Source organism: Triturus cristatus, chromosome 1_2 (assembly GCF_964204655.1).
Source record: "Triturus cristatus chromosome 1_2, aTriCri1.1, whole genome shotgun sequence".
Classification (NCBI taxonomy): domain Eukaryota; kingdom Metazoa; phylum Chordata; class Amphibia; order Caudata; family Salamandridae; genus Triturus; species Triturus cristatus.
Window position 1 is genome coordinate 733,722,218 of NC_140580.1, and position 15,033 is coordinate 733,737,250.

The 15,033-nt window shown below is 41.2% G+C and overlaps 1 protein-coding gene across 1 annotated transcript in view; it reads right to left on the reverse strand.

The window, feature by feature from the left end:
* Nucleotides 1-15,033, reverse strand: part of LOC146867919 (protein-arginine deiminase type-2-like) — a 692,226-nt gene that overhangs the window by 58,857 nt on the left and 618,336 nt on the right. Inside the window, exon 14 of the mRNA XM_085608647.1 lies at nt 8,151-8,227. Within this exon, the coding sequence (XP_085464773.1) occupies nt 8,151-8,227 (77 nt within the window). The remainder of the gene's footprint in view (nt 1-8,150; nt 8,228-15,033) is intronic.

Sequence of the window (15,033 nt, forward strand, 5' to 3'; positions counted from 1 at the left end):
GATGGTTCTGTGCAAAGGATGATATACGTCACTACGTTCTCAACACAAAGCCATGCCATCAAGAAAGTGATCAATACACACTGGGCATTGATATCAGATGACATTGACCAAAACAATCCTCCAATGCATTCGTAAAAGAAGGCTAAGAGTATCAAAGACCACGTGGTACGCTCCTTCCTTGAGACCCCCGTTGCGCCATCTACCCAATCTTTATGGAACCTACCACCAACACCGGGCTATTTCAAGTGTGGCCAGTGTAAGGCATCTCAAACCACTATCCAAACTAAAGAGTTTACACACAAACATTATGTGATCACTCTGAAATTCTTCACTAACTGCAATATGAACAATGTAATCTATGGAATCATTTGTTTGAGTGGGCTCATATACATAGGTCAAAGACAGCAGAAAATCAAGGCACGCATTCTCCAACATTGCAACCGAATAAGATGCGAGGTACAAGGAGCACCTTTGGTGGAACATTTTAAGACTGCAGGCCATAGCCCAGACGACCTTCGGTGGGTTATACTTGAGAAGGCCTCCCTTGGCCCGAGGGTTGGCAACATTGCAAACATTCTCAATATAAGGGATTGTAAATGGGTGTCTCTTCTAGACTCCATACAGAACGACCTCAATGAGTCCGAGGTTAGTCACGCACAATTAGCCTGTCTTACGCTTGAATAAACTCACTAGTTGACATTCCTTAGGACATTTACTACAACACACATTTACACAATGACCATTTGTAGGTCCATTACATACACAGCCAATGCGCCTTTTCTCCCACCTAGTACTAATAGCTCTGGTTGTAATTAGCACCTTGTTTGAGAAATAAGCCTGCATTTTTATCTCCATGACTTTACTATGTGAAGATTTTAGTATAATGATGTTTCTTATATGGACTATGCTATATGTCATTCCGCAGAACGGCGAATGCGAATCTCTGTAATATGTTTTAATTTCGCCAATGAAATGTTTTCACTGTAAGGCACTGTCTTTTCTTAAATGCACCATGTCATGTGTCACTCTGCAGAACGGCAAATGTAAATCTCTGTAATTTGTAAGATTTTGCCAATGTAATGTTGTCACTGCAAACTGTGTATTTCCATCCCCAGATATTTGCAAAACTTAATGGTACACGGGGTGTTATTGTTTTTTCCCATAATCGGCCGCTCGATAATACCCCAGGCACTTCCTTTAACCACTGTGAGACATTCCGCTCGCAACATAGTGCTCAATATATTTCAGGCATTGTCTTTAAACGCGTAGCGGCTTCACCACACATCTCTCCTTTTACAGTCTTTTTTCACGTATACCCATCTGTCATAGGTGACAGGCATCGAGCGTCTGCGCTGTGATGTTACGCTCGTGGCCTTATGTTTTCTCATGGATCAGTCTATTTAAACCGCTGGTTGAGAGCTGCCCTTTTCCCACACGGACAGAGACATTACATTTGGACTGAGACGTTTTAGCAGTAGCGGTGAGTTCCCTCATATGCGTGATACCTTGTTTCAACATTCTCTAACACTCGCCAAGAGTAAGAGTTCGGTTTACTAACCAGAAGTTGAATTTCATCTTTTTAAATTGCAAATGCACACAGAGCATGGATGGTTGTGACATTTTATCTTAGTTTTAGTGGATTTTACCGAGGTCCTGCTCCCAACCCAGTTTTTGTAAATGTATTTTCCTGTTTAGAACCGGATTCACTCACGAGGCCCAGCTGATTCCCCTTAAAGGCCTTTCTTCGTTTTTCATGCAAGTGAGTGATGTTATCCGGCTCATCGCCTCCCTGTTTTTTTGCATTTACAAGAGGGCCCTTCCTAACATGCACCTTACATTTGCAGGTGCTCTCACTCCCACCATAATTTGGAGCCTAAGCGCCCACACTTCTCCTCCAACGGCCAGTGGAGCGATCCTTTATGGTAATTTTGAGGCTTTTGCCCATTTATAAATTATGATTGTATATGCAAAATACAGTACTAAGGTTATCCTATTCTACACCTCTAGGGACCAGCCCCCTTTTCCCTCCAGCCCCGTCCTGATGAAGACCTCACTGTAAGGGATACATTGACCTACTGATTTGGGGTCGAAACGTCGACATCTGTAATACTAGCCAGTTTGATCAACAGCTATTCATCACTGTGATACTGTCACAAATCATGGCAATTCATTGTTTTGTTAAACTGCAAATTTGTTTGGCTTAAGATATGAGCCTTTATGTTCTTTGTAAATAACGTATCTTTGTGATTTGCACTTCCTACTCACTTCTCTATCCTCACTCGAATTTCCAACACTTCACTTCCCCTTCTTCCCTCTCTGCTCTACGGGCACTTTTGAAAATAGCTAATAAGATTATAAACCTGTGTGCCCAGTGTGATTAAATAACACTGTGTGCCAACCACAATATGTGTTTTGTGAATAATTATTTTTGACTGATATATTTTGTATATTCACTTAGTGTTTACTGGGACAACTGTTCTTATGTACTACTATATGTACAACATAGCGTAAATCTGGGGTAGCTCCAAAACTAATGATTTCCCAAAGCAGGTGTTGCGAGGATAAATGTTTACATTTCTCTGATTTATTTCCCCTTTTCCACATGTGCTGCATTCTACAGCACACATAGAATGAGAAAAATTACTCCTTTTACTGTTTTTTGTGTAGGAAGGTGACCCTTCCTGCACAAAAACAATCAAGCCAACAACACAGACACCCTTGCACCATGGTGCGAGGGTGTCGGCATTGGCGCACGGCTACAGTTTGTGCACCGGTGTTGCAGAAAGGATAGGAATGCGCTGCATCTTGTAGATACAGCGCATTCCTGCCCTTTCCTTTCAAATGAGGGCAGCACAGCTAGAAGGCTGCCCTATGCCCAAATATTGTAACTATGCCCCCAAGTCTCATGCCTCTTCAGGTAAGAATTCCCTCAGGCAAAACCATCCACAGTCAGAAATCATACCTACTTTTCAAGGCTTCCGCCAGGAAAGCAAAGTTGCTCCCTCTTGGATATCCATTTATGTTCATTTGAGATTGTTTAGCTTTACCATCTGGCTATCTAACTCAGCTAAACTATCTTAAATGTTTTAATATTTAAGGGCCAGATGTACGAAGCTCTTTTCAGGCCGCAAACGTCCTGGCCGTTTGCGACCTGAAAAAAGCATTTTTAAATGTAGAAAGCCACATTTGTGATTTGGGCTGTTTGCAACCTAAAAAAAGCATTTTTAAATGTACAAAGCCCTATTTGCGATCTGGTAAACTATTACTGAATCGCAACTGGGTTTGCAAGTTGCTATTACGAAATGGCGGGCCAATGGTGTCTCTTCCTAATTATGAGTCGCAGGGGCATATATGAATGTTTTGCGACCGGAATGTGTGAAGGAGGTGGTAACTCATTTTCAAATGGGAAGTGGTCACCAAGGGACCCCTTCCCGTTTGTGAATGGGGGCACAAACATTTTTTAGGAGCAGGCAGTGGACCCACGGACAACCGCTTGCTCATACAAAATGAAAAGGAAACTTTTCTTTTTTCTTTTTTAGATGCATCCCGTTTTCCTGTAGGGAAAATGGGCTGCATTTCAAAATAAAAAACTGCTTTATATAAAAAGCAATTTGGAAAAAAGGGGGGTGGTGATGGACAGAGTTTCTGAATGATGCAGAATACTCTTACCAAGTCAAGAGATCATGGTTTTAATCCATCACCGTTTTTTAGCTCACTGCACCATCCCAGCTCAGAACCTGGCTACATGCAAATTAGTCTGTACCTGTCCCAGTGCATGATGGGAACAGGGCAAACCAAACTACCAAGCCAATTCTTATACTGGGAAGGAAACAAGCTTCCGGGGACCGGTTTCTGGCATCACAGCCTTCATCGGCCCGGCTTGCTTGAATCCTGATGGTGCAATGAGCAAGGGACTCACGTCTGAGCATACCCTCCCACACTGAGTGTGGATAAAATCGATTTGGAAAAAAGGGGGGTGGTGATGGACAGAGTTTCTGAATGATGCAGAATACTCTTACCAAGTCAAGAGATCATGGTTTTAATCCATCACCGTTTTTTAGCTCACTGCACCATCCCAGCTCAGAACCTGGCTACATGCAAATTAGTCTGTACCTGTCCCAGTGCATGATGGGAACAGGGCAAACCAAACTACCAAGCCAATTCTTATACTGGGAAGGAAACAAGCTTCCGGGGACCGGTTTCTGGCATCACAGCCTTCGTCGGCCCGGCTTGCTTGAATCCTGATGGTGCAATGAGCAAGGGACTCACGTCTGAGCATACCCTCCCACACTGAGTGTGGATAAAATCGATTTGGAAAAAAGGGGGGTGGTGATGGACAGAGTTTCTGAATGATGCAGAATACTCTTACCAAGTCAAGAGATCATGGGGTGGCGTAGTGGGCAAAAGAACGATGGATTTAACCCAGATCTCTTGACTGGGGGAGAATGTCTGCATTGTCAGCATTCCGTCCATCATTTGTTTGTTGTAACGCTTTTCGCCCTAAGTGGGATGGGTATTTCCAGACGTGGGACCCGTGCTCACTACGCCACTGGAGTCAAGCTATCCTGGCTGATGACGGCTGATAGCCAGAAACCGGTCCTAGGATGCTTGATTCCGGTCCAGGGAAGACATGGCTTGGCAGTTCGGGCTGGACTGTTCCCATGAGGCACAGGGTCAAGACTGATTTGCATATGGCCATGTCTGAACTGGGGTGGCGTAGTGGGCAAAAGAACGATGGATTTAACCCAGATCTCTTGACTGGGGGAGAATGTCTGCATTGTCAGCATTCCGTCCATCATTTGTTTGTTGTAACGCTTTTCGCCCTAAGTGGGATGGGTATTCCCAGACGTGGGACCCGTGCTCACTACGCCACTGGAGTCAAGCTATCCTGGCTGATGACAGCTGATAGCCAGAAACCGGTCCTAGGATGCTTGATTCCGGTCCAGGGAAGACATGGCTTGGCAGTTCGGGCTGGACTGTTCCCATGAGGCACAGGGTCAAGACTGATTTGCATATGGCCATGTCTGAACTGGGGTGGCGTAGTGGGCAAAAGAACGATGGATTTAACCCAGATTTCTTGACTGGGGGAGAATGTCTGCATTGTCAGCATTCCGTCCATCATTTGTTTGTTGTAACGCTTTTCGCCCTAAGTGGGATGGGTATTCCCAGACGTGGGACCCGTGCTCACTACGCCACTGGAGTCAAGCTATCCTGGCTGATGACGGCTGATAGCCAGAAACCGGTCCTAGGATGCTTGATTCCGGTCCAGGGAAGACATGGCTTGGTAGTTCGGGCTGGACTGTTCCCATGAGGCACAGGGTCAAGACTGATTTGGATATGACCATATCTGAACTGGGGTGGCGTAGTGGGCAAAAGAACGATGGATTTAACCCAGATCTCTTGACTGGGGGAGAATGTCTGCATTGTCAGCATTCCGTCCATCATTTGTTTGTTGTAACGCTTTTCGCCCTAAGTGGGATGGGTATTCCCAGACGTGGGACCCGTGCTCACTACGCCACTGGAGTCAAGCTATCCTGGCTGATGACGGCTGATAGCCAGAAACCGGTCCTAGGATGCTTGATTCCGGTCCAGGGAAGACATGGCTTGGCAGTTCGGGCTGGACTGTTCCCATGAGGCACAGGGTCAAGACTGATTTGCATATGGCCATGTCTGAACTGGGGTGGCGTAGTGGGCAAAAGAACGATGGATTTAACCCAGATCTCTTGACTGGGGGAGAATGTCTGCATTGTCAGCATTCCGTCCATCATTTGTTTGTTGTAACGCTTTTCGCCCTAAGTGGGATGGGTATTCCCAGACGTGGGACCCGTGCTCACTACGCCACTGGAGTCAAGCTATCCTGGCTGATGACGGCTGATAGACAGAAACCGGTCCTAGGATGCTTGATTCCGGTCCAGGGAAGACATGGCTTGGCAGTTCGGGCTGGACTGTTCCCATGAGGCACAGGGTCAAGACTGATTTGCATATGGCCATGTCTGAACTGGGGTGGCGTAGTGGGCAAAAGAACGATGGATTTAACCCAGATCTCTTGACTGGGGGAGAATGTCTGCATTGTCAGCATTCCGTCCATCATTTGTTTGTTGTAACGCTTTTCGCCCTAAGTGGGATGGGTATTCCCAGACGTGGGACCCGTGCTCACTACGCCACTGGAGTCAAGCTATCCTGGCTGATGACGGCTGATAGCCAGAAACCGGTCCTAGGATGCTTGATTCCGGTCCAGGGAAGACATGGCTTGGCAGTTCGGGCTGGACTGTTCCCATGAGGCACAGGGTCAAGACTGATTTGCATATGGCCATGTCTGAACTGGGGTGGCGTAGTGGGCAAAAGAACGATGGATTTAACCCAGATCTCTTGACTGGGGGAGAATGTCTGCATTGTCAGCATTCCGTCCATCATTTGTTTGTTGTAACGCTTATATAAAAAGCAGTCACATATATGTTGGTTTGCTGACCACAGCAGTTCACCATCCCTGTGAGTGACGGCCATTCACAATGGGTAGGAAATTGCCACTTGCCTCATGAATATTAATAATGCAGGTCCCTACCCACCCATTGGAATTCGCAAACAGTGTAAAACACATTGTTGTACATAGGTGTTTGCGATTTCATAATAGCGAATTGCAAACATTCACTATCAGAAAATCGCAAATGGATGTCAATGTACATCTGGCCCTGAGTGCTGTATTAATAGACATTGAACTTAAAAACGTTGTGCCATTGGATTATGCTGAAATACAGGGTATTGTCTTCATTTTTCGAATTCATGGATTTATAATCACGTGGGTGTGAATCAAATTGTGCAGTTGGCGTTTTTATATAATTCTCTTGCCACCTATTAGGGCATGGCAAATAAAAATTCATTTGGTCAACAAATAAATGATTAGGCGCCAGCGGTTAATCAAGACACTTCTCCATCTATTTATGAATGTTCATTGATTAGAACAATATTCTCCCGGTTCCCCCCTCTGTGAAATTCCTCATTTGGCATTCACTGAAGACATGTATAACAGACACTCACATGCCAGAAAATTCTGGTTTCACCTGAACGTTTATAACAGATTAAACCTGCCTCTAAAAAGCAGTCAGTCTTCGATGCAAAAAGTGATCGCTCACGAACACCCTGGACTGTTGGCATGTTGGTGATATACCCATTAGCGGCTGGTCTGGCTCGCGGGTGGGGGGGTGGGTTGCGTGGGGAGGGGGGTCCCGCAGGGGGTCATAATAAAAAAAATGAAAACTTACCTTTCCGACTGATCCCGCATCTTCACTGCTCCTGCTCTCCTGCTCTCCTGCCTCCGACAGGAACAGGAAGCAGGCAGCCAGGCTCCCACTCCTAAGCCAATCACAACGCTGGATGGAGGGTTGTGATTGGTCTGGAGACCCGTGACACGGTGCTCAGCCAGGGGCTAGATGGGTGAGCATGTTCTTCATGCAGGCTGCAATGCAGCCTGCATGGAGGAGGGCAAAATGCGCATGACTGGTTTGGGCGCCCAACCAAACAGTCTTTGCGCACTGAGGAGTGGCCAACCCACTCCTCCCCTGCTTCGTAAGTAGAGCAGAGCAGTCCCGCCCACCCGCACGCCCACAAAAGCAAACATAAAATGTTTTTACCATTTTATGTTTGGGCTTCTCGCACTGCGAGAAAGCAATGGGGCGATGCTCCTCCGCCATATCGGAGGAGCCGCCCCTTAATATATACCACTTTGAAAAGTATTCTCTCAATTGTTTTACTAGAAATCCCTGCCACTGCGAAGATTAACTGACTCCCCTTGTGTAGTTGATTGTACAACTCAATGCGTCATGCCACCACAGATTGATGCATTAGAGCAGGCTATTCGTGGATTCTCCAATAGAAAACCAGTTCTACTTCAGCAAGTAGCTCATTCGTCACTAGCAGATTTTTCCACTTCTTGAATTTTCAAAGAATAGATCTGAACATTTATAGTCATGCTTCCAAAAAAGATTTTACTCATATGAAAACGATGTTGGGTTAAAATGGGGCTCGGGAAAAAAACTATTACATTTATTGACTTTGTATGTATATGTGAAGAGTTGGACTCTTAGAAGCACGGGATTCTTATTGGCTATAATTTATTTTTACTCCATACATTAAATAGGAAACTACTCCCTTACCTGAACATAGGCGTTCTCTTGCCTCAGTGTGTCAGTTGACAGAATCTTGCTGATTGTGTAGCGTTTTGTTTCCAGGCCTGAATAAAAATAGAAGATTTTATTTCTGTTGACGTACAATCTCAATCAGCTGGAACAACATCAAATTTTTTTTAAAAATGGCAGCGGTTGAGCTGAAGCTGTATCAGAATACACTTACTTTGAAATTTGCTTAATTTTGACAAACCCCTTCAGTCCATTCCTGCATGTAAGACTGCCGTGGGCCAAAGGACTTTTGAATGAAACCACAGGTGCCTGCAGTAACGCCCACTACCGAGCAGAGGGAAACCACTACTGTCCTCACTCGCAACTACCAAGGAGGAACTGAATGAAGCAAAGAGTAGGAAGAGCCAAAAATGGATCTCTGATAGTGGTAACTGTGGCTAAAGAAGTAGTATTGCGTGTCTGCTGACGAAGTGTCACTCAGTCCATGGGAGTGTATGGTGAAGCTGCAACCGATTCTTAACAATAATTCTGGCTTGCAACATTAGTTCTACAACATATGTGTACTAAATGAAGCCATACAATGTTTATCCTGTTATTAGGCTGTAGGATTTCGAAACATTGTCTTTAATGAAAAAGTTACTTACCTTTGGTAACAATCTTTCTGGTCGACGTTCTCTACCTGCAGATTCCTCATCTTGTGAATATCCCACGTCAGACTGGATCGGGAAACTTTTCAATAACTTCCCTAGCCGGTAGCGGGCTCTGGCTCCATTCTGGTGCTGGAAAGTATGCCACTCTGACGTCACTGGAGCCATGAAGCAGTCCCACTGGCGCCTTGACATCAGGTTCCCATCCATATTTTACATGCCTTTGAGGTACACAGTACGAGAATGAGATCTTATTAGAGAGGTGCAGTGATAAATCTAAACTTGGAACTTTATTAAAATGACTCATAGGAAACCAGCCTTCAAGAAGATGAGGTGAGGAATCTGCAGGTAGACAGAGTATCCTTCAGGAAGTTTAAGTAAGGTAATTATTTTTTTCTTCTATGTGTGTGAACACTTGAGATGCACAATTTAAGCTCCACCTCTATCACTAAGAAGCAATACTTATGTGCATTTGCACAATATATTTACTGTGTGCCTAAACCTTATTAGTGTATAGTGAAGCATACTGCTGGAGTGTATTCACTGTAGAAAGTAGTCATTCATTTAAGTGTGTGCTCTAATACCTTCAATATAATGTTACAAATTGTAGTTCACATTTACACTGCCTCTGGGAAAATGTCTGTGCAAACGTATTCATTTATTAATGTTTTGCATTTATTCTGTAATCATAGGTGCATATATAATCATGTATTTATTTGTACACTGACTGTTTATTTTATTAAGTTAGTTTAACCAAAGGCCTTAAGCATTTGGCCATCAATGTTTAACCTTCAATGTGAAAGTTTTGCTTGTGCTGCAATGTTCTTACTTTTGCAGGTGAGTTCACATGATTTCATAGTTATGATAGGTATATTGTGTTTTAGAGATAGTGGAGTTCCGGGAGGAGAACTTTTGGCAAGAATGCGAGGCACTGATGAACTAAGAGAAGACTCCTATTCATGGCATCCAAGGTCGTCCTGATGTTCAAACCGTAGGATGGGAAAATCGAGAGAAGTTGTCAATTTCTACTGTGAGAAGGTGGAAAACTACTGGAGTTGATGACGTGGAGTTCTTGAATGTTCTTTGTAAGTAAGATAACACCCCCACAAAGTGGCGAAGTCTCACATAGCTGTGTGGTTCAACAAGGTTCTTTGTGAAAGTCGCCACCAGAGAATGGAGTCCTTAAGACTCAGATCCAGGCTGATAACAAAGAAAGTCAAATCAATTCATTAATCATATTGGAGGAAATACAATTGTCAAATATAAAATTGTCACCATCCTCTTCAGTTGGTAAAATGAAAATTCTTATACAATCTGACAAAGTCATTTCAGGACCAAATTGTGAACTTGAGCAAACTGCTCGTGTCCAAGAAAGTCAAAGAGCTCCGAGGTTACAATGCACAAGTTTAAATTGTAATTTATCTTTGACAAATCATCTACTTAAAAAGATTTCAACTATGATTGTGGATGGTTGTGCTGCTTCTCCTGCAAAGTTACTTTTTAACTTTTTATTCCATTTTATGTCTCAAGGGGTCAATATGATATTTTAAATCGTGGCAATATTTTAAAGTTAATAGCTTCTATACCAGAGCTTAGTAACCTAACATCGAATGCCTTAGAAGCTGTTCAATTTAAACAGGATGCTGATAACCCCAAACATGAAGTAACTTGCACCATATGGCAAAGTGAAGAGATCATCGATAGGATACTAAAATAAACACAACAATTTGAGAAATGGGGAATTAAAACAGAAAAATGTAAAGACAGTTTGTATCCAACATAGTTGATACCCAAGATCGACGAAGAAAGACATCTACAAGCTAAACCAACGATTATGGAATCAAAAGAGGAGAATGTTAAAACTCTGAAAGGGGCAATAGGTCCTCAACTCAATCTTGATTTATCCTCTGGCATAAACATCACATGTAGTAGCTGGGCCCCTCGAATTTGTAAAGAAACACAAAAACAACTAGCGCCCATGGAGGATTGGGCCTGGCTACCGAAAATACTCAGCGGAGGGAGACTTAATGAGAATGATTGACGATGGAGCAGTCTGTCAAGAAAGAATGGACCTACTAATTTTAATATTTGCTCTTGGAATGTATATGGACTTTCTAAGCTGGTAGAAGATCATGATACAATAAATTTTATCCAGAATTCTAAAATGTTAATGTTCCAGGAAACATGAAAATGTTCCATGAGCCCATATTAGGGGCTTTTACGAATATGCCAAATTTGCAACTCGTACATCTGTTCATGATTGAGCAAAAGGCGGGCTCTCTATCTATGTTTCTTTGGACCTAGATGTTTCTCATCATATAATAGATTTCTAACTTGCCTGGTTATTGTGTGTTAAAATAGATTTTGAAATACCAATAATATTCAGAAATGTGTACTTGAGTTTAAAGAACGCAATTAAGATGACTCGGCTTTCAGTATTATGGGAATCAATTTCAATCTTATCACTTCAGTAACCGGCAACTAATATTGTTATTTCCGGAAATTTTAATATGCATTTGTTCACTAAGAATTCAGGGGTCTTAAAGAAGAGAGGTAATGCTATTACTAAGATTTTCTGTTCCCAATTGCAGAAATGGGATCTTGTGCTGTTACAGGATACTCAATATAATACGACAGGTGTCCCAACCTTTAAAAATTCAAGGCAACACTCTACTATTGACTATACCATTATTTCAAATAAATTAATGAATGGCCATATTGAATTACATGTGACCCTCAGAGTAGAAAGTGATCACAACCCACAAATAATTACATTATCATTGGCAGTGGACTATCTACCAACATTAAGAGCTCCCAATAAAGGGCCAGTTGTTTATAATCTGAAAAGGTTGGCGTGGCATTCAATAAAACAAGATGAGATTTTGGACTTTTTAGTCTCTTTAATAGATCAAATAATAAATTAGGGTTGCCACGGGAACAAAATAGTGGAAACATGGCCAGGTCTCTGCTCTTTACTGGTCGATCGCTTTCCTGTAAAACCAGCTTTTAGGGGAAACCCTCATACATCAAAAAGGAAAATGTGGTATTCACACAGGTTACATAAAAAAGGGCTCTAAATAAAGCGTCTCGTGCTATTTGTAAACCATCACATGGAGTAGTTAAATTTACCCAATTATGTTTAATAAAGAAATTGAGGAAATCGTATAAAAATGAGATTTGGAAAGCAAAAAAGAGAATATAAGGAAGATTTGTGGATAAAATTGCACCATGTAAGTAAGACACATAATCTAAGAGCTTTTTGGGGTAGTATTAACTCTTTGGAACATGGCGATATGAGAGCTAGCAGTACTAATATTTCCGCGATAGCCTGGGAGTCTTTTATTCCTACCCTGTATGGGACCAATACTGCAAACAGACCAAACTCCATTAATGACGCATGTAACCCGTTGTCGATAATTAATATACATAATGAGAATAGAAGGCACGAAACTTATGACGATCAGTCATTAATATTTGAGACACCGCAGGTGGACACTGTAAAGTCATTGATAAGCAGAATGAAAACAAATGGTGCGTCTAGTCCAAATGGGATCCCAAATGCTGTTTTTAAAGTAAGAACAGACATATGGTCAAAATTTCTTACCCAAATGTTTGAAGACATCGTAAAAACCAAGCAGGTCCCAGAATCTTGGCAAGGCATGTTAATACATCTGATTTGTAAAAGTGGCCCGCCTGAAAACCCAGCAAACTATAGGCTAATTGCCCTAATGGATGTAGAGGCAAAATGTTTGCAACATTATTACTCAAAGATCTAGAGGAATGGGCAACTACAAGGAAAGTTATCCCAATTTTTCAAACTGGATTTTGTAGGGGACAATCAACAATAATGAATCTGCTGATAGTTACCTTGTTGGCCGAGAAAACTAAATACAAAAGGCAAAAAAATGTATTTGCTATGTAGATCTAAAGGCAGCTTTTGATTCTGTTCCGCGTAATCTTCTTTTCACAAAATTATCAGCATGGGGCGTACCAAAAAATCTTTTAGATATGATTATACTATTGTAAACTAATATGTGTATACAGGTCAAAGTGGGGGGTGGAAGTAGTACCACTCGTCGCCTTGAAACATATAGTGGCCTTAAACATGGCTGCATACTTGCCCCCGGTCCTTTTAACCTTTTTATGGCTGATTTGTCTCATCATTTACATAGTGTTAATGCACACTCGCCACCAATCCTTGCAGGCCAAAGTGTAAAATATTTGCAATACGCAGACAATACTATTCTGCTAAGTCACACGCAAATACGGCTGCAAAGATTGATAGAGTCATTTGATCAATATATATTGGCAAATGGTTTACAAATAAATAACAAAAAACCAAACATTATGATAATAGGATCATCAAAATCAGATAAAATATTATGGAAAATGAAGGATCTATCTATTGAAACAGTAAACCAGTATAAATACTTAGGAGTTACGCTGGATGATAGAATGACTTTTAAACCACACTTTGATAACTTAAAGGCCAAGGCAACTTCATTGTCTTTTGCCTTTAGATCATTGCGTGATAAACTTTCATGCCCAAGTTACAATCATCAAAGTAATGAAGGCAAAACTTATCCCTGCGCTTACATATGGGTCAATAATTTTCCCAGGAAAAGATAGCCAATTGTTGGATAAATTACAAATAAAAGTTTTTAAGTCAATTTTTAGGATTTCAAAAAATGTTGGACATGCGATAGTTAGACTGGAATTCGGTTTGCTAAACCAAATATTGGTAAGACAAGCTGCATTTTTAAAATGGCTATTTTCACTTTATTTATCGGACCCTCAGTCCCTTGCTTATATGTGTTGGCAAGAAATTAATAAGAAGGAGTATACCAGACCATGGAGGTCATACTTAATGGAAAGTTTGAATAGTTTTAAGCTCCAACCTTTTGACAATATGATTAGAAATAAAACCATTTTAAAACAGATTTTAAAGCAATCAACTAAATCAGTATCATTAATATTGGATCAGGAGCACACTGTAAAAAAAAGCACGCCTGGTTGGTTATTAGTTCTTATAATAAAATGTAACCACAATTCTATCTAATTTGTTGTTTGAGTGTAGATTATGTGGTTATAACTGTAAGAAGACCTCTAGTTGACCTATATTTCTTTTAAGAATAGACCATCCTCCTTTGGGAATCCACTCAGTGAGACATATAGGAAAATAGACAGTTGTGACGATCGCATGCAACAATGAAACGATACCGAGATTTCTATACACTGTTGTAAATTAAAAACAGTGGTATGGTATGGAGTGAGTATGTTGTGCTCATGCATGAGTGTGCAGGGGCATAGTCACTATAATGATTTGACTTTTCTTAGACTTTAATTTTGTATATTATGTCAACATTTTCTTGAATTACCTTCATTATATAAATTTGGTGACTTGTGAACTTTACACACTCATAAATGAATTCTTGTTTCTTTTAAAAATGAAAAATAAAAAATAAAGTTTATCCAATAATTTTTGCCATTTCTATATGATTTCACTATAGAAAAGTAATAACTTCCTCCTTGTGGGTTGCACTTAAGCCATAGGCTATTCTTAAAAGAAATATAGGTCAGCTAGAGGTCTTCTTACAGTTTTTGCCTGGTTCTCTCCCCCTCCTCTTGGACCTAAAATAAACTAGGGGGGACCTTCTTTATCTTTATTGATAATGTGGTTATATAAATGAAACGTTATTGCATATTGTATGTATTTGCCCCAAATTGTGTCAAGAACGATTAACACTTTTAAAACCAATATTTAACGAACAAGGGGTGAGAACATGTCACCAAGTGATAATACTGTGCCTTCAAGGGCATATCATCAATTTAACAGTTAATGTTGTCAAATGTATCCTTATAGCTAAGAAAAACTGGCCTAGGATGATGATGTGGTCCTATAATAAGAATAGAAAGCGGTTATGATTCTAACTATATTGTTTTCCCTCATACTGGCAATGTAACTTGATAAAAGTATCCAAGGTTTGGGGTAATTTTAAGAAGCATGGATGCACTTTATAATTTAAGCATTAAGATCATAATTGGACCAAACGTGTTACTGTATGCTTTACTTCTTCTAAGGGGCTGTTTAAAAACCAGAGAAGGCACTCAAAGATTATCTGTACGGATGGGTTTACTAATATGTATGGTGAAGAACAATGAAATGTAATGTTATAAAGATTTGTTAACATTTCCTCATTATTTTTAAGGAATGTAAGAAATTGCCTTGTTTTATGAACGGTGTTGTTTTATTG